Raw genomic sequence first — 27,253 nt, forward strand, 5'->3', positions numbered from 1 at the left:
CCAGGAAGCAGAGAAACAGGAAGAATGGGAGGGGCTGGAGAGAAGATAAATCCACCCAGGACACGACCCCACTAACCTCCTTCCTCCAACTAGGTCTCACCTCCTAGTAGTCCATTTCATCATCCACTGTTGAGGTCAGAGCCCTCACTTCCCAGAAGTCCCGCTTCTGAACACAAGAACTTGGGGAGATTCCAGATCTAAACCATGACACCTTTTGAAGAGGTGATGCTTTTGGCAAAGAAGTCCAGAGTGTGATTCTTGGTACAGCTTCATCCCCTATGAGGCATCTGCTCTGGCACCAAGTCTCAGATGTTTGTATGCACAACCCATCACATATCTTTTATCAGACTCACCAGGAAAGCAGTCTCACTGCCCAGGAAGATGAAATGGTGCGCCTTTGCTCCTCGGTACCCTGGGCCGCAGGTGGGCCTGTGCAGGTGGAGGCTGCTGTGCAGGTTTCTCCCTGTGCACTTTGCCTGCTCTCCATCAGCTGACAAATGCAAGGCACTGAGGGAGAGAACAAAGGATAGTAATCTTCCTTGTTCTGAAAAATCATATTAGCTGCTTGTTGAAAACAGACGTACACATGTGAAAAGATGACTATGCCAGGCCATAAATGTAAAATGCCATCCGAGTTGAATGGGCTACATATCCGACATGAGTTCAGAGGCAGGACCGAGATCGCTTCCAGCTGTGGTGGTCAAGGCAGGCTTCACAGAGCGGGAAGCGAGTGCAAGAATGGGTGAAGGACAGTCTGCCTTTGTGCTGGCCGGGAGAATGGGTACTGGTGACAAGGAGCCACGCCCACTCAAGGATGGGATGGAGAGGTGCCTGCTTTCTAAATGCATCCTTTGTAAAGATTCTAAATATGTGCTTTGCCTTTCTCATCCTGGTGAATTAGGAGCATCATGTCCAATGCCTGGGTGGGTCCCTGGTGGGTTGGGAGGGGCTGAAGCAGTGCATCCAGATGGGTGTGGAGTGAGGGTCCCAAGTAAGCTATTTCACAGTTCAGCGGTAAGATCCTCAGAGACCTGCTGCAGCTGAATTCTGCACAAATAATGGTGGGTAAAATTAGCAGACATCTGGAAGAGGCACATATTTCAGAGTTATTTTGGTCTGATCTATAAAGCACACTGAGGAATATGATTGGTAGCTGGTCTTAATAAACAGTGGGTTTTGCCTGCCTGAAATGCAAAACAGATGTATCTTTGTTCTTTTAAACTGACTTTGATGAATAAACTATATGTGACGTCAGGTCCAAGCTATTGGATGTCTCTGAGTCCTACTCAGAAATATTTTAGAATATTAAAAAAAAGTTTCCATGGTTGATGCTGAAAGAACAAAGTAAATTCCAGTTGCATTGCTGTTAGTGTTGAAGCAGGTTCAGAAATTCCGAGAGGCCTTCATCCAAGCAGACCCTTTTGTTATTTTGGGACCATTGTTTCTCTCCATCACACCGAGTCCAGGCATGTCCTCCTATTTCGCAGCTGCGCGCTCTGAGGGGGTTTGGTCCTCAGCTGTCACTGTTAAAGCTTCTAAATGGTCGTTATTGCTATTTTGCTTATTGGTGCAAATGGTTCCTAAAAGCAAAACGGAATGCTGCTGCAGTGATGCAGGATCTGGGACTCTGCGATGTGGCCGCTTCCCGCAATTTGTTTGGTTATGAATGATGCAGGGTTTTTAATCATTAGCATCTTGGCTCCGCTGGGTGTTTCTGGCAGACTGACCCTCCAGTCAGCTTTGCGCTGTGCTCTGTGCACCAGGAAACCAGCTCACCCTGCAGGTGTTTCATCCATAAACAAGCATCAGCCACGGGCTCCTCTTTCTTTTTACGGAAACCCTTTGGAATTTAACTTTCAGATACAAATACTTGGAACAGTTGGCAGCTGAGGCACACGAGAAGGAGCTGAGAAGCCGGAGTGCAAGCCACGGCAGAACTGACCTCTCCTTGGACCTGACCTCACCGGCAGCCCCTGCTTTGCCTGCCCCTCTGAGCCAGAACTCTTCATCCTTAAACTCGAAAGAGGCTCTCCACGTGTTACCCTCCTCCCTAGGAACACCTCTGCATCCCCAAGGTGAGTTCAGGGAGAGTAGAGGGAAAAACAGATGAGTTAACATCAGACAGGTTCTTCTGTGCAGCCTTAAGGATTCCAACATGCAAATTAATGTGAAGACAGTCGTGACAGGTGAGTTTGGAGAATGGCTGCAACCTGCATTGTCAGTAGACATCTTCAGAGCCACTAATAGTAGAGCAAAATCATTTCTAAAAGTGGCCATTGAAAAGGGAGAGTATAAAAAATAAGACACACCTAATCCCAGACATCAGGGTCTTAATACTTTATAATTTGGATAGATGGGTCTGCTCAATAAAGCGAGCAATTTTGAATTTTCTTACCCTGGGAGCTGTTAGGTTTAAATTAAACTGATGAATAACAAAATTAATGAAAGCAAAGAAAATGTAGCCCTAATTAAGATAGAAGTTAAATACTAAAGAAAAAAGTTAAAATTACTGGCACATGTTGTGTATACCGGCTATGTGCAGACTGGCAGGCTCTCCTGGAGAAATTCTGTCATCTTAGTTTCATTTGGAGGAAAGCAATAATGTTGTTCACTGCAGCCTTGCGCATCAGCTGTTTCCCAGATTGCTCTATGCACTATGGGTTTGTTTTCTTTCACATTAACCTGCAGCATGGTTCTCAGGCATAGGTGCTTGCACAATGCATGCTGGTTAACACTGCCGTGAGCACTGTTTGGTCTTATTTAGTGTTATGGCTTACAGCCTGATGTAGACTTAGCCAACCAAACACAGCAGAGACACTAAACTTTTAACTCTAGGATGGTTGACTAAATATGGCATAAAGTTTAACTTAAGCAAGACAGTACTCCATGACCTCAGCAGAACTGGATGTAATGGAACGACATTGTCTATCCAATTTTTTGCTGGCTCTCGAACCTCAGAGCTCATTCTGCAGGAGCAGGCTGGCTCCACCACAGCTTTCAATCATGTCTAGTTACTCCTGGTCCTTAAGCCATAGAAGATTGTCCCAGGCAGATGGGTCAGTCATGGATGAGTAATGTCAGTCTGAAAATATTGAGACTCTGAGGATCAGGAAAACAGACTGGTCCGTGACAGCCAGTGCTTTCCAAATGCTGCCTTCTACCGCTGTGTTTACGTTGTGGTACTTCCAGAGGCAATATTAAAAAAAAAAAAAAAATTCCCTGCAAAGTTGTAGCTCAGCACTTAACCTTGGGACTTTGCACTCAGAGTTGCACCTTCAGTCTTTTTCTGAATGATTATGTAATCCGGGAGATACAGAACAGCCCCAAGCTGAGAGGGACCTGTTGGTATCTATTCCTGGTGTTTTTCCTTAAAATTTTAAGCTTAATATTTGTGGCAGAAAATGGCTCCTCAGGTATTTTGTTCAATCACAGCTGAAGTTGAGGCCATCCTATCTTTTAAAACAGAATATGTTAAACTTCAAGAGCAACACAGAAAATAAGTGTTTTGTACATATACATAGCATGCATTTGGGAAACACTAGTTATGTCAGGATATTTTCAGGAATATAAATAGCAAATGTCATTTTCCTTTTCGGTGAAAGGGTAGATATGGAGAAAATGATTAAGTAAAATCACACAGCTGATACCTGTATCTGAATATGGAATACAGGGCTTGAATTCATACATAATTACAAATTAGTAAGCATCATATGGTGATGTTGTTTTTTTTTCCCCCCTGGGGTAAAAAAAAAGAAAAAAAATTCTTTTAGTATCTAGAAGAGCTATCCATCATGTTTAATAGTTCAAATCGGAACCAGCAAAGAAATCTAGCTTCCTTGTCCTAATGTGTAACTGATGAATAAAATTGGAAAGGATAAGTATATAAAAACTCTGTAAGAGACTGATCTCGGAAGACTTGAGGTTTACTTCTGATTTGAAGACTTTTGCCTTTATGACAGAAATAGTGTTGGGGTGCCAGAAAGCTTTTTCTCAGTCTATTTTGTTATTCTTTGAAACATCCTGGTAGCATCTCATTGCTGGGCTATTTTGACTGGATCCTCTTTTTTTTTTTCTTCCTTCCTCTTGTATTGGGGATTAAACCAGGGGTGCTATACCACTGAGCTACACTCCCAACCTTTTTTAGCTTTTATTCTGAGACAGGGCCTCACTAGGTTGCTGAGGCTACCCTCAAACCTGCAATCCTCCTGTCTCAGCCTCCTGAGTAACTGAGATCACAAGCATATACCACCATATCTAGTCCAAGTCTCATTTTCAAATTTTTTAAAAGAACTTTTTGCTTATCCCTAACATTTATTACATCCCAACATCTGGAGGAAGAATAAAAAGTATAATCACACATGAAGATGTTTGTCTTGCATCAAACACCTGGCATTATGTGGTCCAGTTTTGCCAGGGATTTACTCCCTTTTTTGCTCTTGACCCTTATGGAGTCATAGGATCAAAATACACTTCACATTTTTTGTAGCAATCTGTCCCTTCCTCCCAAATGCTATAATTTAATATCATGTTGTGCATTTGGATAATTAGGGAGATGTTATCCTTATTTTCCTGAGGCTCAAATGGGTTGGAAGATTTGCTTCAGATTTCCTGGCACAGTGCTGGGAGGAGAACCAAGTGTTCTGACCCCATCACAACCATTTATCATGGTTCCACAGAATTCATGGTGGTGTACAAATCTATACTGCCACATCCTTAAGCCTACCTTCTTCCCGCAAACTTCCCATTTCTTACCACAGAGAAAAATAGTTGCCCGAGATGTGCTTTCTTGCATCACATCTACAGAAATTGTGGCCTATATTTCAGAATTGTATATATAAGAAAAGGAAAAACTAATATTTATGATTGACTTACATAAACTTCCAGATGATTGTTCACTTTATGGAGTCTTTTACTACAGATCTTTACACAGATTCTGAAGAGCTTTTAAAAGCAGAAAATACAGCATTTTTTAAAAAGAAATTCTTCTCTAAAATGTTTTTAGAAAGAGAAGGGCTAATGGTTAAATACCAATAGCATTATGTGCCATCTAGTGAGATATGTCAGCCAAAATTCTTCCCAGCTAAATCTGCTGTAACTCTTGTATAAATGATGCCACTAACCCCCACCATCAAGTCAAAATGTGTTTGAATAACTTTTCCATCTGGTCCTCTTGTGGCTCACAGCAGATGTGTGTCCCAATACTGCCTAGACTTAGTGGTGATGGTCTAAGTATTTTTCCTCTGTGTAAAACTACTAGGCACAAGTGAGGATGTTCTCATTTGTACTGTTCAGAAATCAGTGCAGACCATTATCTGAAAGTTCAGGTATAAATGGTAGGGTATCTCTTTGCATTCATTGCTGTGAAATCCTTACCTTACTTTTTACAAAGCCCTGGAGATTTGCATCAGAATATCTAATAAGTTTATGTCCTATTATTAGGAAAGTCATAGATGATTCTGAAAGCAAAAAAAGTCATTGTTACTGATTAGAGAAAATAATGTGTTCATATTGGGATAAAGTTCTTTAGTATGATTCTTCAGAAAATTGCACTAAGGATTAAAAAATAATAATGCATGTGTCCATAAACAGCCAATATAGCCAAGTGACCTATCATCCCCGTAGGTATCAGAGCTAAGTAACTTCTTTCCTGGAAACTAGGTAGAGAAAAACCATTCACCTGAAAACCAGGTTTTGACAGAGGTCCCTGTAGTGTGTCCTAGGACTGAATTGCCTTCCCTAGAGAGCTAGAACTATGTCTCCACCTTGCTCTGTCCCTCACACGAGTGTCTCCTGCGGTCAGGTGGAGAGAAATGAATTTTCCCAGTGGGAGAAGGCTGCTAGCAAGATTTGATAAGTGACTTTTGTCCACTAGCTGCTTCATGGAAGCATGCATACTGGCCAGGTTATTTTTGTTGTTAGCTTGACAGCCCCCATATTGCACACAGAAATGACACTTTGAAATTTTTTGCCACAATATGTTAATTTTGTGTCAGGAAACATAACATTCAACAGTAGTTTCTTTTTCTCCTTATTTTTATATTCTTGGATATTTCCACGTCTCCCTGGTATGACTCTGGAGATATATGTCCTATCGAGTCAAGCTTTTACCGAAATTACTGACAACAGCGTACTGATATTTTTCTCTCAAGCATTTAAAATAGTAGCGAATATGACAATTCCTCCAGCCTCCTGATGTCTGCTAAAATGGATAGTCATTTTTCAGGGAAGCACCCATTCCTCATCCTGGCTGGGGTCATTGTTAGCATCAACTGAACATCTTTGTCACCTTCATTCTGTTTAATATGTTTGACTCTTGTTCAGATGTAGGCATTCTCCTAAGTTACCTAATCTACACAGCATAAGTCATGAAACATCTGGAATCCTATTTCCACCTGGCAATGGAATATCATTAGTCATTAGCTTCATGCTTGCTGGTTCACTAGCATAAAGCTTTTGGACCCCTCCAGTCTAGTGCTTCATGAACTGGCAGGAAACTTGATTCTTTGTGGGTCTGTGACTCAGGTCTGCCCTGTTTCCCCTGGACCTCACCTGCTGCTTCTTGATACCATTCATTCAGTTAGAATCTCTCGGGAGCTGTATCCAAGGCCAAGGGTCTACCTGCTACACCTGCTGCGGGGCCTTACTAAGAGGCTTTGCCAGTCATTGGATTTTTTTTTCTCTTGCTATTTCTCAGTCTCTAAAAATGTAAAAAGACAACAAATTTTTCATTTTTTTTTTCCACTACGGAGATTGACAGTTTCCTGAAGTGTTTTCTTGCATGGTATTTTGACACATTACGTAGTCTTTCGTATTTTTGAAGTAGACAAAGTATAAACCTTAAGACAGAGCACAGGATGGCACTGGAAAACTTGGTAAAAGGACATTAACTGTCAAACATGGTAATTTCATAGGCATCGTTGGGTGTCAAGAATTTGAACGTTCTGAGACTTAATCTACTTCTAACTTACATGAAACTTATACCTACTTATAAGGTATTAAGTAGGCCTGCCACAGTCTCATGGAAAATGGCAGAAGTCGCAAGATACCGAGGTCATAGACAAAGGACTCTGTTACTTGTGTAACCAGTCATTTTTCCTAGCTTCATTTTCCATAGTGAAGTGGGTAAGGTCCAATGATACCAGTCTATACAGTGTGAAGAACCTAAGGAGAGAGAAACTCTGATCACTTTTTTTAAAGTTGTAGATGAACACAATACCTTTATTATTTTTTTAAATAAGATATTGAGGATCAAACCCAGTGTCTCACACATGCTAGGCAGGCTCTCCATTACTGAGCCACAACCCCCAGCCCTCAGATCATTTATAATGGGCAATAAGCATGTCTCCCCTTCATTCCTGGGTAGGCAATTATAGTGGGTAATAAAGGAAATAGTGCTTTGTTCTCTTCTTGAGAAAGATATTCCAGATCAAAAAAAGTTAGTGGTGCCTTTGTTTGCAAGACTACAGAAATATGGGAGATGTGTAGACAATTGTTTCCACCCCTAAATTATGATTTTTAAACAAAGTTTACTATTAAGTTTGTCTTAAGTCTGTTTAATAAACAATTTTTGAACAGCAATTAACTTATTTGTCCTCACTTAACAAAAAGGAATATTGGGGGTTGTCACCTGCATCTGGAGGTGTTCACAAGAACCTGGCTTATTGACTGGGTAAGGCAACAATGCCTTTCAGTCAAGGTCCGGGCCTTAGGTCAGTGCTTCCAGGTACCCTCAGGAGGTACCAAGTATGGTGCAATGAGAATTCTTCAGTGTTTGGAACTTTGGGTTTCCAGTTAATAACTGAAAACTGGGAATTAGCCAAAGGGTAACAACTCTCGGGCTCCTTCTAGCATCCTTATCTGAGCTCAGGAACTTAATCTTTTTAAAAATTTTTTTTGTATTTGTACACAGTAACTTTTAATTTTTATGTGGTGCTGAGGATCGAACCCAGGGCCTTGCACATGCGAGGCGAGTGCTCTATTGCTGAGCCATAACCCCAGCCTCACTTAATCATTTTTCATCTCTGCCACTCCTCCTCTCCCTCCAGTACCCTCTTGCCCTTCCCCCATCCACCTGGTAAAGCATTTGTTCAAAATGACACAGTACCTTCAGTGTAGCCAGGTAGGTGCACATTGATTTTTCCAGCCCCTAAAATTATGCTTTCATAAGTTTTCAAGAAAACCCCTGGGTTCAGAGACCCTACAGTGCATTTTATCTACCTCTGGATGTGGCATGCCTTTTCAGTCTTTTGAAGATGGAATTTCTCTGAGAAAGCTGCCTCTGGCAGATGCTTTGGGAAGTTCCAGTAGCTTTTTGTTGACTTTTTGGATCCAATCTTTCTAGATCCTTCTGCATCCTCTAGACAATCTCCAGAATGAATGTGTTATTTGACTTTGTATCATCTACATTTCCCATTGCTTTCTCTTAATGTTTCCCATTGTTTTGTTGTAATCTTATCACTCCTTTTCTGCCTGCCCCTGAAGTGGTTGGTGGGTTTTCCTGACTTTCTCTCTAGTTTTCATGCACACCCTCTCACCACGCCCTCATTTTCCCGGTTGTGATTTTTAGCTACTTTTTAGATACTGAAACCTGCCAATGTCTCTTTCTCAGTACTGCCCCTCTTGAGCTTAGGGGAGTGTGTTTCACCTTTTCGGATCTCTCCATCTAAATGCCCCTCAGACACCTCAGGCTTGCCAGCTGCCAGTGTGAGGAACATTCAGATGGGAGGTGTCTCCCATCTTCATGCATAAACTGCTGCCTGTTCTCAAACCAGCTTATACCTTCTAGTTCTCATCTGGAAAAGTCCATCTCTGTTGGACCAGTCATTTAAACTGAAAGATTATAGATAATTTTTGGCCTCTCCTTCAATGCTCACCCCAGATCGGGTCAATCACAAAGTGTTCTGCTTTCTCTCAAATAGGCCCTCTTCCCTCCTTCCCATCACTGTGATGGACATGACCTTAACTATCACCCATATGAACCATATCAATTGCTTATAATAGTTGTCACTACTTCCAGGTTGTTGCAGTAATCCAGACCCCCCTCCCCCAAATCACATCTATACTTAGATTGTAACATCCTATGGTGGTTCTCCATAGTCTACAACGTAAGTTCATATCTTACATGGCATTTAATTACCTTTTCTTTTGTTTGGGTTTTTTTTGTCGGTCCCTACCAGCCTTTATCAGTACAACACCCTCATATGTTATGCTCCATCCACACAGAACTACTATCAGTACCTGAAGAGAGCCATGTTATCTTAGGTGTGCATCTGAGCAGAGTCTGCTCCCTTGGTGCCCATTGGACCCTTACTCATCTAATTGAAGCATTTTTCTCTTCTCAAAATCCTCCTTTGATTCCTCTTGTGTTTACCTTTTATCTTGCACTCATTTGGGATACAGGGCTTCTCTCACTGTATGATAAGTGGCCCTCCCACTTATCTGCATGCTTCTCCTCAGGAGAGGGCTCACACCTGCACTTACGTCTGCCACCTCCTGGTGCTAGAATTAGAATAGGCATTCAGTAAATGCATTATGAGTTGGCGAATGAACAGGGAGAAGTAGACACTTCCATCTGCCAAGACGGTTGTATACCTTTTACCCAGAAAGAAATTTATTACATGGGCCATGGATAGAGGACATAGATTTGACTGTATAGTCTATATTATGAGGGCAGAATATATAATGTTGGCCTAATTGAGAGGGAACTTTTAGAAAGATCTGACATCATATACCTGGGCCATTTATATCTGAAAAGATAATATGGGAGAAAATTCTGATGTTTCTTAAAATTTTGATAGTTAAATAGTTGTCTTTTAAAATGCTGTCTTATAAATATAAATCAGTATGGTCACTATGGAAATCAGTATAGAGGTTCCTTAAAGCTAAAAATAGAATATGTATGACCACCTATACCACTCCTTGGGATTTACCCAAAAGAACTGAAGTGTTCATATATATATTAGAGATACATGCATACCTATGCTTATTACAACAAAATTCACAATACCCAAGTCATAGAATCAGTCTAGGTGTCTGTCAACAGGTGAATGAATAAAGAAAATGTATATAGTTTTATTCAGCATAAAGAAGTGTGAAATTGTCATTTGCAGGTAAATGGATGGAGCTGGACACCATAATTTTGAGTGAAATAAGTCAGACTCAGAAAAGTATTATTTCTCTCATGTGAGAACCTATGGGGGAGGGGAAAGACTGTATGAAATTAGAAGGGAGTATAATAGGTTAGAGGGAGGAAAAGAAGGTGGAAAGGCATTGGGAAGTGAAATTGATCAAATTATGGTATTATGTATGTCCATATATGCCACAATGAAACCTAGCATTCTTTATAATGAATATTAACAATAAAAATTAAAGTGCTCCCCAAATTCATTAGGCTGCTATAACAACATAATACAAATTGTATGACTTATAAACAGTATTTCTCAGTTCTTGAGGCTGGGAAATCCAAGACCAAGGCACTATCATTTGTAGTGCCTAATATAAGGGCCCTCTTTCTGGTCTATAAATGGTGCCTTCTCACCATGTTCTACCATGATGGACGCTGTCTGAGGGCTCTTTAGTAAAGGTACTCGCCTTTTTCACATTGGCTCTGCCCCAGTAACCTAAAGGCCCTGCTTTCTGATACTACTACCTTGGGAGAAGAACAACAACATAATGCAGGGGGGTGGGGTGCAGGGGGACATAAGCAGCTAGTCCATTGCTTCCCTTATTTTAAAGTGAATTTTATTTCAATTCCACATCTCCTTTTCTTTGTGAATTAAGTGCACATACACTGGGTTGTTAAGAGGAAAGCCATATCAGTTGGTCAGGAAGGGCTTTTTTGAGAATTCAGAAGTGATTTCTAGCCATGCCTCAATCTCAGGCTGGCTGGTTCTGCTTAGTCATGGTCTACAGGCAGGGTCTTGGGATGTAGCTCAGTGACACAGCACTTACCTAGCATGAGCAGGGCTCTAGGTTCAATTTCCAGTACACACACACACACACAGCAGGAAGAGCTATTAAGCTATTAGTTTGAACCTTATAATATCTCTTCACTGTGATTTAATAGAGAAGTTTAGCTAGAAAATACTCTGGAGAAAATAAGTTTTTCTCTGAGTTTGTGATCTAGCCCCATGCCTGGCATATGATAGGTCTCAAATATTTACTGAATTAATGAATTTTGCCTTAAATAGGTGCATCAGAGCACCTATTTAAGAATAACCACATCTTTTAAGCTTGAATAACTGAATTAACCAAAAAACTCAAGCTCATGCAGGCGTGGGTAGTGCACTCCTGTAATCCCAGAAGCTCGGGTGCTGAGACGGGAGGATCTCAATTTCAAAGCCAGCCTTGGCAATGATGAGGCCCTAAGCAACTCAGACTCTGTGTCTAAATAAAATACAAAATAGGGCTGGGGATGTAGCTCAGTGGCCAAGTGCCTCTAGGTTCAATGCCTTGTACTGGCTCCCCACCCCCCAAAAAGCTAACCATTTATTTATAAGGCACTTTTATTTCAGGACTGTCCATTTTAATGTTAGAGTGCCCTTTTAATGAACTGATGTTTCTGAGACTTGAGGAGAGTTAGAGGGGTATTGGAAAGCACTGCCAGTTTGGAATCGGTGTCCTCATTCTTGAGGACAGGCTCCTCTTTGTCCTTGTGAGAAAATGGGTGTCTGGTTAACCCAGGTGCTCTACCAGTCTTACTGGGCATACAAGAACAAAGGTAACACTGGAATGGATCCTGTTTGATACATGTGATCCAAAATAAGACCTGTCTGTCTGACTTAGGAGAACCAAACAAGCTCAGAGGATGTCTTCATGACCTAGGGTTGGTATTTTGGTTTGATTGCAAGATAATGAAATATGTAGCAATAGATAATCCAATAATCCTTAAACTGCTTTTTCAGTTTCTATTCATACTGATAAATAGAATATTCACTCTGTATATTAAGAGCATAATACTTGGACCTGGAACCGGCCACTGCTTTTTTATTGTATATGGGAAGCTATGCTAGAATTACATCATACACATGTTTGACCAAGCAAATTCAATCAGAAACATAATGTGAGGGGCAAGAGGGGGTAATGGAATTTATAAGTTAAATAGTCCTTGTAATCCTTTCCAGTATGCAACTCAAGTCCAAGTCCCTGAGTAACATGACACGAGGGATGTAGATCCGTTTTTTTTTTTTTTTTTTTTTTTTTTGACAGGAGCCATTCTTGATTGCCATGTGTCTCTTGTAGCATAAATTATGTGCTGCATCAAATATGATTTTACAATTTAAGTATTTGACCTTGGGGTAACATGGCCTGCGAGGGCAAACACAGATTTTCTTAGAGTGCCACTAAAGCTGAATGAAAACCTTGATCGGAGAGGGCTATGGGACCTATAAACTAACACCTTTAAAGGAAGCTTAAAAATTGGCTTACACGTGAACCTGTTTAGATAGTCTAGCTCAAAAATTTGAGAAAAAAGCTGGACTTTGTTTTGAGAACAAATGAACCATTAAATCGGTATTTTGCAGGTGATCATATGGTTCTTTTATAAAGTTTGAATAGCCAAGCTAGTATGCATCCGAATAAAGCTATTCTGTGAGTAGAAATTCTTAAACAGGGTGATTTTGCTCTCCAGAACATCGTTGGTCATCATAATAGAGGGAGAGAAATGGGTGGTAGATGCTAAAAGCCTCTTGTAAGTAGAAGCCAGGGATGCTATCATTCCCGCAACAAGGAATTATTCATCCCAAGTGCCATGGGACTGAGGCTGAGAAAGCCCACTTTAGATGAGTCTTAGTGAACAGCTTAGCAAGACCTGGCCCCGTACCAAAGACAAAGTCTAAAGAATTTTCAAAGTTGTGAGTTTTTTCTCTTGGGACCTTTTTCAGATTTATATGATTAAACCATGAGTTTAAAGTTGATGGTGTTAGCTATTAGCTCTGAACCGGGGAGGTCTCTGGAATCTACATAGTTTGGGCAACTATTATAGAACTGGCGGGCCCAGCCTTTGGTTTCATAATACCTGCCAGAAAGCCAAGTCCTGGCAGAGTCATCTAGACACTACCACAGACTGAAACTGATTGAAGCCTCCCAAAGATTTATTAAGTTTCGCTCTTTCAACCAGCAACTCATCTTTTCAAAGAAAAGTTGCCTGACAGATTCCAAACGGATACTCTGGACTCGGCTGTTGGACATTGATGAGAGCAGAGTTGGAATGTTCGTGTCCACTGTAGGTTTTTTTTTTTTTTTTTAATAAGCAGGGCTTTTCAACCTGGGTTCCAGTCCTAGGTGTGTGTCATGGGCTCTGCTTGTAAGTGAGGCTCTGCTGAAAACAGGTGGCATATACTCAGAGGTTGCTGAAGGCATTCTACGTGGAACTGGCAGAGGTTCTGGGAGGTCAAGGGGGCTGTCAGAAGGTGGTCAGGCACCCAGAGAAAGCAGCTGGAAACATTTTTCCACCTTTAGATACGAAGGAATTTGGTACATGACTGGGATTTTGTAAGTTATAGCCAGGGGACAGAGACCATGGGATGGAATTAGTGGTTTGAAAACCTCTGCCACACTTGTTACCCCTGTGAAGGGACCATGGATTTATGACTAGAGCCTCTTTGCTCCAACTTTTTTGCTGGTCCTTCCTAAGAGTCGCCTGTCTGAAAGTGAAAGGAGTCAAAGTGGGCAGTGTTCTCATAGAGGACAGCTCCCAGGGCACAGAGCAGGACAGAAAGCAGTCTGCGGGAGCAATCTGAAGGTATCCAACCAGCTGTGTGGTCCTGGGCAAGTTACTTAATCTCTCTGAATGTGCTTTCGCATTTCTCCCAAAGAGACATTAACTTTTACTTCATGGTGTGAGAGTGGGAACTGAATAGGATGATGTAGTATGGTTCCTAGCAGAGTGAAGAAGGCACTCGATATATATTAACTTTGATGTTTTCCTCACTTAAAACCAGGGTCTGACCTGCAATGAGGTTTGGGAACTAGATGAGGAGGTAGTGTTGGGCATTTGGAGGGACCCAGAGTGATGGTAGGTAGGAACGAATATCTGCCCCAGCGGACATCTTCAGGTCCTTTGTCACTTCTCCCCAGTTCTGTGATCTGCATGAGGGTGCACCACCCGATTCTCCACCCTCCTGGGCAGGCTTTTTTATCCCCAGGAAAAACACCAAGATGCTCTGTCTTGCCCTTGGCTCCTTGTGTCGGTGGAATCCCATCCTCTCCAGCCGCTTTTACTCCAGTAATGTCCATTTCCTGGGATAAAGAATTCCTTGCAGTGGCTGTGCTAACTCTAGGTCCTTCCCCCACAGGACGGTGACAGCGCAATTCTCTGTGGATCCCTTTGTGATACAGTGAGCCTCTTCTTCATATTTCTTATAAATGATCCATTCCCATATTCTTTTAATTAGCTTTTTTTTTTTCCTCCTCCTCATATTCCTCTCACCCCAACCTTAAAATCTAGTTTAAAGCCCTCTGAATCAGATCAGCGCAGTTCTGGCCAAGTGCATTCTTCTGCTCTTTGCTAAGTGCATTCTGGCGATGCTGAGCTCCGTCAGGCTGCTCTCAGGCTGCGGTCCAGGGAGACAGATCCCAGTTTTGGACTCTGTGAATGTTGCCAGGCCATCCTTGCCATGTCCTCCTTTCACTTCCAAACTCTCCCCCCTGCCAGGAGAAGGGCTGCCTGGGCACCAGCCCAAGTCCTCCTTGCTGTCCTCCTTCCTGGCACAGCTCCAGAGATGCTGGCAGATCTCTGTGTCCTTCCATCTGAGGCTACAGACCCCTGTGTGAAGCCCTGGCGGCTCTTGCCCTGAAGCGTTTGCTTAATCACAGTCATTCCTGAGCCTGCCTCGAAGATAGTGCCGTGGGGTCCTTACTGAGGAGGAGACACCCTGCCCGTTTTCTATAGCCCCCTTGGCAAGATGCTCTGTTCTGCTTTTCAGCCTCAGCTTTCTGGGGGTCATGACAGAGCCCTCCCCGCCTAGAGGGGTCATGGGGACTTCAGCAGACAGTTCAGGTGAAATGCCCTGTAGTCATTCCTCAGAGGAAACCAGCAGCCCTGGCCAGCCTGCTGCTTCCCTCAAATGTGAGCATGACACAGCTCCTCCCCCAGTTCATAAACCAGTGTTCCTCCCCCCTCCCCTTACCTGCAGGGTGCTGGGTCCTCCTTTGTTGTCTTCTCTGGAGCTGTCTTCTCGCCTCCGGCTCTTCACCACAGGGTGTGCTCCCTCAACTGTTTGTGCAGCCTTGACCAGAGCTCCCCCATAGCTCATAGGAACACCTGAATTATTCCCAGTAGGAAGCATGCTTTGCCCATGACACACGCATAGATTGGGAGGCCTCTGGACAAATGAAATGTGACCTTTCTCTACCTGAAGCAGCTGTCACTGCCCTTAGGGTAAAGTCCTAGGTCCTTCTCTCGGGCACATTAGGCCCATTGTCAGGTCAATTGCTGTCCGCCTCTCCTTGCTCTCTGAGCTCCAACCGTACAGGACATCTTTTACGTCCTCTGAATGCTGTGTGCTCCAGGGCTGCGTGTGGCTCTTCCCTCTGCCCAGAATGCTTTCCCCCTTTAACTCCCTGCTTAAATGTCCTTTCGGCACAGAGATACAGCTCCCCTCCAGACCTTGCAAGAGACCCTTACCATACTTTCAGGGAGCCATGCTTTTAATCTTAGAACATATATAACATTGATAAGTGTTTTTTATTGTCTGATGGGAGCTGAGAGACTAGAATTTTCCCATGCTCATTGGTAGCAGGACATTTAGGATGTGTGTGTGTGTGTACATACGTACACACTAGGGATTGAACCCAGAGGTGCTTAACCACTGAGCCCCATGCCTACCCCCCTTTTACTTTTTCGAGATAGGGTATCACTAAGTTGCTGAGGCTGGCTTTGAACTTGAGATCCTCTTAGCTCAGCCTCCCAAGCCACTGAGATTCAGGCAATGTGTCATTGTACATGGCGGGATCTTCTCTCTCTGCCCTTCTACAATCTCTGTGCTGACAGAGCTGGGTCTATCTGGATCAATGTGTGTCTCCACAAACACCATTGCTGGGTCAGAGAAAGGCTCGCTAACTACTGGGATTAGTAGCAGTTAGGAATGTAAACCCTGTGCTTTGAAAGATCTTAGTTCCCTATAGACCACAGATTTACATAGTTCCTCCTGCTTCCTGAGGACTCTATTTGTAGATGACAACTTTCTCTGTATCTGTCCATGGAGCAGCAGGCCTGGCTTAGGGACAGTGACTCAATAGGAATGGTTGTGCATATGTGAATGGGGGTGTTGAGGTCTTGATGAAAGAATAGGAAAGAGGAGGAAGAACATTTTGGAATTGGCATAGGGTCTTAGAGGTCATCCTGGTGCTTCCTATTGACCAGAACGGACAAGAAATTTGTGAGCCAGTACTGGCTTTGTGAACATCTGAGGACCTTCCAACATGAGAAGATGAGGTAATGGCTCCTGGGGACATTTTGCCCTTGTTGTACCTGTGTTTGATTAAAACAGCTAGGAAAGGGCTATACCACGGAAACTGGCTGCTCCCTCCAGGCCTCCTTGTCACTGTATCTAGTGTACACTGTGACCACTGTGGATAGGTTCCTGTGTCCCTAGCCACATAGTGAACGTCTTTGAAGGCAGAGGTGTGTGGGGTTGAGGACATGGGTGCTACCGTGGTGCACAGCTTGTCTGCTTGCTCTTGACGATCATCTTTTCTCATAAATCTTTGCTTATTTTAGTTGACTTGTGTGTGATCATTTAATTTGTTCATCATCAGGGCAGCCTCACATGCCACAGATTTGCAGTCAGACTTTTTGGACACAGTCATGTGTTCTGGGCAAGAGGCAGCTTCAGAAATGATTAACTCCCTTTTTATTAAAAAAAATAGTCACTTGGGTGATTGGAATCACTGATTTGAAGGTCTGAGTCCATGCAGTTACGCTTGGAATGAAATGGGTCTGTTTCTTCCCATGAGGGTGTGGCTTTGCCACTGCTTGTATGTCCATTACCACACCAGTCCATTCAGCCCCTAGCCATTCAGGGGCCACATTGCTGCATGAGTCTCATGTGTCAAGTGGAATAAGACAGTGGGTTTATGTGTGCTGAAGTCAAACAGCCATCAATCATGGATCTTCTCTACTCCTGCCCAACCTCCTGGGGATGGTGAGTAGATCTGGCTGTCCCTGCCGGTGACGGAGCCACCAAGAGGCCCCCAACCCGTGTTTCCCAGATGCTCGCCATTGAAAACTCAAATGCATGCCACATGCTAGACTGCTGGAAGTGCGTTACTGTTTTGATGTGGCTATTCTGAAGTTAAGTGTGCACAAACACACATGCTTTCTGTCAACCAAATGATGACGCTGCCATTGCTGAAGCTCTGCCTTTGCCATGCTTGTAAAACTAATAGGGTTTTGTATCTCTTGGCTAAATACTATATTATCAAATAAAAAGAAATTACCATAAAAGTCTGTCCACACCAAAGGGGATATTTTTGAAAATCATATTCACTCTTTTCCATTCTGCCGTCCCCTTCTTGCAAAACTGTACAATGTGCCCATTCTCTAGCACACAGGCTCACAGTGTTCTGCCCTTTGGCTTCTTCCTGGTACTGCCAGCCTGGGCATTTTGTCTAGGAACTGCTCTAACACTGACTATTCCTAAAACCTTCCCTTTAGGGACAGCCCCCAGGTGGCAGAGGGCCTTTGTTTCCCCTGTTTCCTCCCACCAGGCTCTTAGAGGGAAGCAGATTGCTGGGCTGGGCTGGAGTCCTCAGCTGAACATGCACAAGGCATAATTAAACCCCAAATAGGCAGATGGGGAGGGCCCGTTCCTCCACCCCCATATCCTATCTGAAGGGAATTGAGGAGATTCCCGTGGAGGAGGTTTGCTTCCCTGTGTTTGGAAATCACCCAGGAACACAGCAGACAACTGGCATTTCATACTGCTTCCCTCCGTGCCCAACTTAGCTCCCTTGTTCTCAGAGGAAGAGGTCAGGGGTACTGTCCCAGGTAAGTCCTGGCAGAATGAGTTCTTGCTGAGCAGCTGGGCACCCCTGCCCAATAAGGCCTAGATTTTCCTTCCCCACTGAAGGGTTGAGAATGCTCTACATGCCCCATCACCAGTTGTCACTTGAGCCTGCAGAATTTCTCCATAGGGAGCTGCCTGATCTGCTTATTCCTCTGGGATCCAGGCAGATGTATTTCCTGCTACTGGTACATCCTGCCTGGATTTCTTTATCATGACTAGTAGTGTGTGCCTAGGACCTGAGCACTGCCCTTGGATGCCCTGCCAGGATTCCAGCAATGTGGCCTTGCCCAGCCCCAGGGTCCTATCCTCAGGAAGGACCCATCCTCCTCTGGGTTGTGCATGTGGCAATTGGCTCAGAGGTTTTTGTACTATCAGTCATTTTGCAGCCCATTCACAGTTCACAGCTGATGGCTTTGCTCAGCAAAAACATGTATACGCCTGACTGCCATTTCCCTGCTCCCTAGTGCACAAGTGAGAATGTAAGCATTTCATCTTGGTGTGAGCATTCAATCACCAGTCTTGATGGGTTTACAAATAGTCTTTAATGCCCATGAGTGATTCTTTTAAATGTTTTTCAAAATCATGGACTAACTTTACATTATGAACAAACATCATCCAAGCAATGGGTGATATGCCTCGTTGGTTTAGCCAATGTTTCAGAAAACATCAGGATGCTGCTGCTTGTCAGATCGATTCTCTGTGGATTTTGTCACTTTTCACCAGAAGAAGTTAAAAGAGCATGTGTTTTCTATTGCTGTGTAGCAAAATACTGCGCACACAGTGATTGAAAATGGCATTTGATTATTGTCTCCCAGTTTCCCTGGGTCAGAAGTCCAGCTTGGCTCAACTGAATTCTTGGCCTTGCCTGTCATGAGGTGAAAATTAAGCTGGTGGCCAGCTGGGTTCTGATTCGGAAGCACTGGAAAGGGTCCACCTTCAGGCCCATTCAGCACATAGGCAGAACCCACCCAGTTCCTTGCACTTGTTGAACTGGGGTGCCTGTTCCTTTTTATTCTCTTCTAAAGGCCATCTACATTCCTGTCACATGGCCCTCCAACTTGAAAGCCAGCAGTATGTGAAAGAAGATCCTCCTGTTTTTCACCTCTCTGGCTTTCTTTTCTGTTGCTAATTGGAAAATTCTTGATTTTAAAAGGTACACCTGATGGACTTGGGCCTAATTAATCTCCATATTTTAAAGTCAACCGATTTGGGACTTTTATCTCAGGATCCACGATCCTTGCATGCGGTACCCCCTCCCCCCTTAGTATCTGTCTGGATCACCCGGGAACAGGAATCTTGGGAGCCATCTTGAGACTTGTGTTCATCACAGAGCAGCACAGAGGAATCGACCTCACATCCGTTCTCCCATCTTAGGTGACCTTCCCCTCTGCCAAGAAATCCCTGTTGTCAATGTACTCTCCACTCTTATCTTCACCAGTGAGTGCTGGGGATCCTGAGCCTGAATTGGAGGCAGAGGCAAGGCAAGTTGCCAATGAAGCCAGCCAGGACATAGCCTCTTCCCAAGGGGAAGCGGACAGTGAAGGGGAGCGGGCCCTGGAGCAAGAGCCCGAAGAGCGAGCCTCCCTCAGTGAAAAAGAGAGGCAGAACGAGGAGGTGAACGAGAGGGACAACTGCTCCGCCTCCAGCATCTCATCCTCCAGCAGCACCTTGGAAAGGGAAGAGAAGGAGGACAAGCTCTCCAGGGACAGGGCAACTGGTAAATGAAACCCCTTTCTGCAGGGAACCCCAGATAGAGGACCTGGTTTGCTACAGAGCCTGTCCATAGGCTGGCCTCCAAGGTGAACTCCTGGGACAGCTCACTCCCCGAGCTGTATCACCCAGCATCTGGACAGGAGGAGTATGGTCACACTAACAGCATGCTTCTCCCCCAAATCCTCTGCCCTGCTGTTGCATTTCTCACTTTCACAGGGAACAAAAAGGGCCCAGGCAATGAGTGCTTTTCCTGAAGAATGAGCCTTGGAGGAGAAACACATTTCACTATTTGCTTAGTTGTTGATAATAGTATGGGTGCCTTTTTTGGGTTCTGATTTCAGTTTAGAAACATGTCATATTGTTATCTATTCCCTTAAAAGTTTTTTTAAAGTGAAGTATGGGAAGTCTGGACTTTCAGAAGGAAATAGATTTATTAAATGAGTGTTTCTGAAACTTTGTGGTTCACAGTGTATTGAGGTCAATTTGATATGCTAAACTGGAATATACCAAGTTTAGGTGGTTTTCTCCATTGTACTCAGGACTCCTGTTTTTCATAGATGTACATGCATTTCTTTATGAAATTTTAAGTATTACCCCTGTTATTAATTCAGTTCACCTGAGTATGGGGACTTTGTAGTTAAGGATCAAACGGAATGCTAGATTATAGATTTGGCCCCTAAGGACCTCACCTGAGATTAAGGAGATACCCCAGAAGGTTATAGATGTTAATTTTATAGAAATTAACAAGGCATTTCAGAAGGTTATAGATGTTGTAACCATTCACGATATCTGTGACACCACCAGGTTGATTTCCTGATGTGTGTGCTATCAGGGTGTGCTGCCTTCCTCACCAACCCCTCAATAGTGAAGCCTAATCTTACAGGCTTCCCCCTGTAAAGCTACATACAAGGGACACGCTCTCAAGTCCCAAAGCTGTACAGGGACTAATCAGCTACTGCTTGTACTTGTTAGTTCCCAGACTGAAAATATACTTGGCTCTGAAGCACAGAAGAATGAAAGAAAAAGGAATGAGTGAATAAAATTAGTCTTCTAAAATACCTGTCAATCAGTAGTATAGTCTAAAATAGTTCCTTTTAAAATATTTTCCAGTTAGGATGTGCCACTTGTTTTTTTTTTCTAATCATGATATTAAAATTAAAAACTGAGAAAATTTATTAATTTATATCCTAGAAATTGCCCTCAAAAATCTTGTGTGTTTAGTTGAAGATGTATGTGCCAAAAAGCATTACACAAATTGATATTTACAAATTTCCTTCAAAGTCAGATTGTAGTTAGTATCACAAATTCTACTTGTACTATTTGTCCATTGAAATTTTGATCATAGCTCATAGCACAGGGTGTATGGCGAGTCTTCTTGATCATTTTGGCCTTAAATCATATTTTATGTATTATGAGTAGCTTTAAGTGTTATTCATCATATCTGGGTTTAGCATGCCCAAAAAACATCAACAAGTTGGATTAGTAAAAATAAGATGGGGAACAGAACTTTCTTGGATCAGGTTGTACAGTATTTTTACCAAATAAGGACAACTTTCCAGAAATGGAGACTGCTACCAGTGAAGAACCATTGACTTTCTACTAAAAGTGGATGGTGTCCAAGTTGTGTAGACTCAGGAATCAGGATTTCACAGTGATTTCTCTCCAGTGCTGTGAAGAGATTTGATCATGTTTATTTGCACTAGCTTATTGGTTTTTAAAAACTCCCACTGCTCCTAGGCACCTATAGCCACAGAGTCAGGGCAGTTCTGTCATAGTAGCTTTTGCTTTCAAAATGTTCTGTTAAATTATAAACTTTAGAGGTAATTGAAATTATTACCAATATAATTTCTAATCATTGTGTCTATTATTGACAAATGAGTGGTCAGCCTGAAAGAGACTCATCTTATTCCAGTCAGGTGGTGCTATTTTTCTTTCACATGTTCTGCTCTATGGCCCAAGTATGAGAAGCTTTGGCATAGCATTCGTTGCCCTTAGTTAAAATGACTTGTGTAATTGTCTGTTGTTTACACTTAAATGTCAGCTTTGTGAGGATGAGATGTCAATCAGGTTCACTGTGAGCCCTCAAGTCCTCACTCTGTGCCTAGAGCACAGTAGTGTCTCACAAAGTCATCAGTGGGTAAATGAATGAAGAGGCGTCTGGTCCCCTTGTTCTTGATGTCAGTGGAGCCCAGAAGAGAGCTGAGCCTTCATCCTCATATACAGCGGGAAATACTGCATTTGGAGGAAGCACTAGTCTGCAGTGATCTCCCCAACCCAGAGTCAAAGAGGACTGATAGGGAATGTAGCCTCCACCTCTACCTAGAGACAACGATGCAATATAAATCAGTGGTCTGCTTTCCCTGGGAGGATGGCTCTAGGACCAAGGAGGTGGGAGGAACTGAAATTTTGTCATACTCATCTGTGCTGAGACAGTGTGAGTCAGCACCCTTGCCAGGGAGCTAAACACCTATTTCCACCAAGATCTGAATGCTATACCAGGAAAGGGTGACTGCCTGCTAAGAGAGAAGATTCAACAGGATGCAAATAAGACGCGAATTTGCTAGGATATGATTGAAAACTATCCATCCTATCAAGAACCAGAGCAAGTACAACTTGAAAAAGAGAGCCAACAGATGCCAACACAGATGAGTTTCACATTGGAATTATGTGACAAGAATGTTGAAGCAGCCACCATAATAAATCTTCAATAACTCAGGATGTACATGAAGAAAATGAAGTAGAATATGTATGAAAAAGAACCAGGGGTAAATTACAGAAATAAAAGGGCTAATAACCAAAATAACTAAGTGGGGTGGATTTAATTAATAGTAGATTAGAGACAACAAAGGAAACAGTCAACTCAAAAACAAGGTCAGTAGAAATAAACCAATCTTAACAGAAGAAATAGCAAAACAATTGATAGACACTACAGTTCCTCAGAAACGAGTGGAACTAATAATAATAGGTCTGACATCCTTGTCACTGGAGTCTAAGAGCACAGGGTTGAAAACATGTTTGAAGAAATTCTGTCCAAAAATGTCCCAAGTCTGTCAAAAGGCATAAACATCCAGGTTTATGAAGCTGAGACAACTCGAATTTGGTCCAAAGACATCCACACCAAGATAAATAATAAACTTCTGAAAACTAAAGAGCTAAAACAAAGTTTCAAAGGAGGCTGGAAAGAAATATGTGACCCATAGGGGAACACAGATTTCTGGGAGAGCTCATCTACACACACAGAAGCTAGAGGGAAGGGCACAGCATTTTATTAGTGCCAGAAACAACTGTCAACCATAAGTTCTGTATCCAGCAAAAGTATACTTTAAAGGGTACATAAGGCTTTCTCAGATGAATACAAACTAGGAGAATCCATCACCGGCAGACTTTCCCTTCAAGAATGGTGGAAGGATGTTCTCTGAAAAGAAATGAAATGATAATGGAAGGCTTAGAATTTCAGGAAGGGAAGAACAGAATGGGTGGAAATAGGGTAAAGAAAATACTTTCTCCTCCGAGGTTTCTGAAATAATATTTGGAAGTTGAAGCAAAAGTCTTAATATCATTTGGTGTATAGTATTTCTCTGTGTATAGAAGAAATATTTCAGATAATTTTGAAAGCATAGATGGTAAAAGGAACTACACAGAAGTCAAGTTTTCTTCATTGCACTTAAAGTGGTTAAACCTCAACACTTGTAGATCACGGCAGGTTAGTGTGTAATAATACCCACAACAACCACTGAGAAAAATGCTTTAATGTACACAAAAACACTATAAAAATAATTTCTAAAAAATATTCAAGTAATGCACAATAGCCAAGAAAGGAGAAACACGGGGGGGGGGGGGCGGGGGGACCAAAATGGCAGACTTAAGCCCTGACATTTCAATAGTTACTTTACATTAAAAGAGATTGACAGTGGATTTTTTTAAAAAGCTTAATTACAGGCTGTTATATGCTGTCTGTATGGAACTGTTTTCAAGCATGATGACCCAAAGATTGAATGTTAAAAGTTGGGAAAAGGGATATCAAGCAAACATTGATCAAAGAAAAGTAGAAGTAATTATGTTAATATCAGATAAAGTAGAGCAAAGGAAATTACTAAAGACAAAAAGGGACACCATAAAATGATTAAAGTAGATAAATGATAGGATCAAAGTATGTTTTATGTGTATATGAAAATGTCACGCAGAAATCTATTATTTTGTATAATAATCTGCTAATAATTTTTAAAAGACATAAAAAGAAAAGGCAGGAAACTAGCCAGGTACAAAAACTATCAAGAAATACACTTTTCCCTGTTGCCAGAAAATGAAAGGCCAACATTTCCCATCAAATGGAGAAAGAATCAGCCTGTCTGTTGAAACTCGGCCACTCACCTACTGTGGCAATGAGTAGTAGGACAACTTGTGCAGGCTGGGCCCAGAGTCTTGGCAGTAGAGTGTGATGAGGAAAGTGGCTGGATTCTGGCTGTAACATGAGGATTTAGTCAGCACAGGAGGCTCCTTGTTATGTAGAAGATGAAAAAATAGGAGTTGAGGGCAATCTCGGTGTCTTTGGAATTGGCAGCAAGGTGCATGAAGCCACCCCAGCTGAGAAAGCAAACCACTGCAGAAGATGCTATGGTGAGGGCAGAGAACCCGGGAATGTGAAAGCCCTGAGACTAGATGAACTGATGACTGTAAGAGTGGGGTAGATGAAAAGAGAGCAATGGACATTTAAAGGAAAAACAAGGAGAAGTCGGGGAAGGAGCAGCAGAAAGAAGGAAGGTGAATGTTGCATCCTGGCAGGGGATGGAGAAGAAGGGGGAGATCAGCTTTGTCTAGTGAAGGTCATGGTTACTTGGAAAGGAGCAGCTTTGAAGACCATTGGGAACAAAAGCTCTGTTTGAGTTCTAGAGAAAATAAAAGAAAAATTGGAGATGGTGAGCAAAACAACTCTTATACTCTTGTAAATGGTGTGACCTTAAAGGAGAAAAGTTGGGTGACTGGTGAAGACAGAAATGGGGTCAAGAAAGTCTACTTGTTTTTTTTTTTATGGAAGAAATTAAATTACTCAGGCTGGGGTTGTAGCTCAATGATACAGCACTTGCCTAGCATGTGTGAAGCACTGGGTTCAATTCCCAGCACCACATATAAGTAGTAAAGGCCCATTAAACAACGAAGAATTTTTTAAAGAGAGATTATTCATATTCTTCCAGTAGGAGAAACCTGGGAGATGCAGGACAGAATCACTGGCATGGGCTCCTAATGTAACAGTTGAACCCTGCTAAAGGACAATTTGTGTTTAGTCACAGGAGGGAGGCTTCTTCCTGATTTTAGGTGCAGGTGGGAGGGTAGAGATGGAATGGAGGCTCTGGAAGATCTTCTGACTTCATCTGTTAAGTTGGTAAATTAGGTGAGATAATTAGGTGAAGATGAGATGGGAAGGGAGGGGAGGGGTGTGGAAAGTTCTGGTGGTGGTAAGCCATCATGAACTTCAAATGAAGCCGATGGCATGGTTTGAGTGGATACGGAGTTGGAGTTTGGGGAGACACAAAAGTAACCTTATAGCTCCTCCAGTGTCTGCTCTGGGCCAGGGAACTGCTTCCTTCCCTTTTTTATATAGTTAGAAAAGAGGCCCCTTGCCTGTGACCTGGTGGGTCCTGACCAGCTGCCACAGGAGGGCAGAGAAGGTGAGGAAAATTTCTCCGTGAACCCAGGTGGGAGCCAGGAGCACTATGATACATGGAAGGGGTCCTGGTCCCTGAGCAAGCGGTCAGTCTCAGCCCTTTCTGCTTTAATTGCTTTATTTCAGTGTCTTTTTCTGAAGTCACTCTATGTGTCCTGTCCCTGTGTCCCCTCATTGGTTTTCTCATGGACGTAAAGCCCCCTTGCCACCTTCTCATTGTCATTTTCTTCTGTGTGCCTTCAGGTGTGTGGTCCACAGGCCTTCAGGATGGAGGTGTAAATGGACAGTGTGGCGATATCCTCACCAACAAACGGTTCATGCTGGACATGCTGTATGCCCATAACAGAAAGTCCACGGATGATGAGGAGAAGGATGAGAGAGAGCCCAGGAGCAAGGAGCCGGAGGCGGAGGCGGTGGCCAGCCTCGCCTCCAGGATATCCACCCTGCAGGCCAACTCTCAGGCCCAGGACGAGAGCGTCAGGAGGGTGGACGTCGAATGTTTGGACAACCGGGGAAGCGTGAAAGCATTTGCTGAGAAATTCAACAGCGGGGACCTGGGGCGAGGCCCCATCTCTGAGGATGGGTCCAATGACAAGGTCCCCGAGACAGCGCCTGCGCAGCTGAAAACAGAGTCCGATTACATCTGGGACCAGCTCATGGCCAACCCCCGGGAGCTCAAAATTCAAGACATGGATTTCACCGATCTGGGAGAGGAGGACGACATTGATGTCCTGGACGTGGACCTGGGTCACAGGGAAGCCCCAGGACCACCACCTCCACCCCCGCCCACCTTTCTGGGTCTGCCACCCCCGCCCCCACCGCCCCTGTTGGACAGCGTCCCACCCCCTCCAGTCCCTGGTAATTTATTGGCTCCTCCTCCTCCAGTGTTTAACTCTCCTCAGGGCTTAGGGTGGTCCCAGGTACCCAGGGGTCAGCCCGCATTCACGAAGAAAAAGAAGACCATCCGTCTGTTCTGGAATGAAGTCAGGCCTTTTGATTGGCCATGTAAGAACAACCGCCGCTGCAGAGAATTCCTATGGTCGAAACTGGAACCCATTAAGGTGGACACTTCCAAACTGGAGCACCTGTTTGAGTCTAAATCCAAGGAACTGTCTGTCACAAAGGTAGGTCTGGGCTCTAGCATGTTTCTTGATTTGCATTGGGGTAGGGCTGAAGAAATAAAGACCCCCTCTCTAATGTAATTTTGGCTATTTGGTTAAAACAAACAAACAAACCCTGGTATATTAAAAAAAAAAAACTGACCTTTAGGATAGTAATCCTGTGGCACATGCTTGATGTAAGTTATGTGAGTGGAACATCACTTCCATCATGCAAAACAGCTTTCGGTGACTCGGATAACCTTAAAAAAAAAAAAAAAAAAAAAAAAGCCCAAGAAGGTTAGCTACACAGAGCACAGTCCAGTAGCAGATATTAGTATTAACTAGATGAAAGTGGCCTTGCTGATTTAGTAGACTCAGTCAATGTGTTTACCTTCAGGGATTATGGTTGATAGTAGTATCATGAACTTCAGCTGTGGCTCCTCAATGTTTTTACAAAGACAATAATTCAGTGACATTTCTTTGGATAATCCCCTAATGGAGACACCATAGTACAACTATTGGATATTTCCCAATGGCCACATATTCATCCTATAAATATTACATATGCTTCTAAATTTCATTTTTTAAAAAGTATTTCTTAGTTGTTGATGGACCTTTTTTATTTATTTGTATGAGGTGCTGAGAATCAAACCCAGTGCCTCACACATGCTAGGCAACCTGAGTCACAACCCCAGTCCTAAATTTCTTATTGTTCGAAAATGTTTGGTAACCTATAAACCTTCCTGCTGTGGTACTGTTGAAGGAGATGT

General features: G+C 43.0%; 1 protein-coding gene across 16 annotated transcripts in view; it reads left to right on the forward strand.

Annotated features, from left to right (window-relative positions):
• The window catches only part of FHOD3 (formin homology 2 domain containing 3), a 435,723-nt gene that overhangs the window by 355,226 nt on the left and 53,244 nt on the right, over nucleotides 1–27,253 (forward strand). For 15 of the 16 annotated variants that reach the window (XM_081263639.1, XM_081263640.1, XM_081263647.1 and 12 more), the window contains 3 exons: nucleotides 1,861–2,075; nucleotides 19,447–19,725; nucleotides 25,627–26,507. In XM_081263639.1, the coding sequence (XP_081119765.1) occupies nucleotides 1,861–2,075; nucleotides 19,447–19,725; nucleotides 25,627–26,507 (1,375 nt within the window). The remainder of the gene's footprint in view (nucleotides 1–1,860; nucleotides 2,076–19,446; nucleotides 19,726–25,626; nucleotides 26,508–27,253) is intronic. The other variant, XM_081263638.1, reaches the window with a different exon arrangement.

The sequence above is a fragment of the Spermophilus citellus genome (assembly GCF_964194105.1).
Source record: "Spermophilus citellus genome assembly, chromosome: 12".
Taxonomy (NCBI): Eukaryota; Metazoa; Chordata; class Mammalia; order Rodentia; family Sciuridae; genus Spermophilus; species Spermophilus citellus.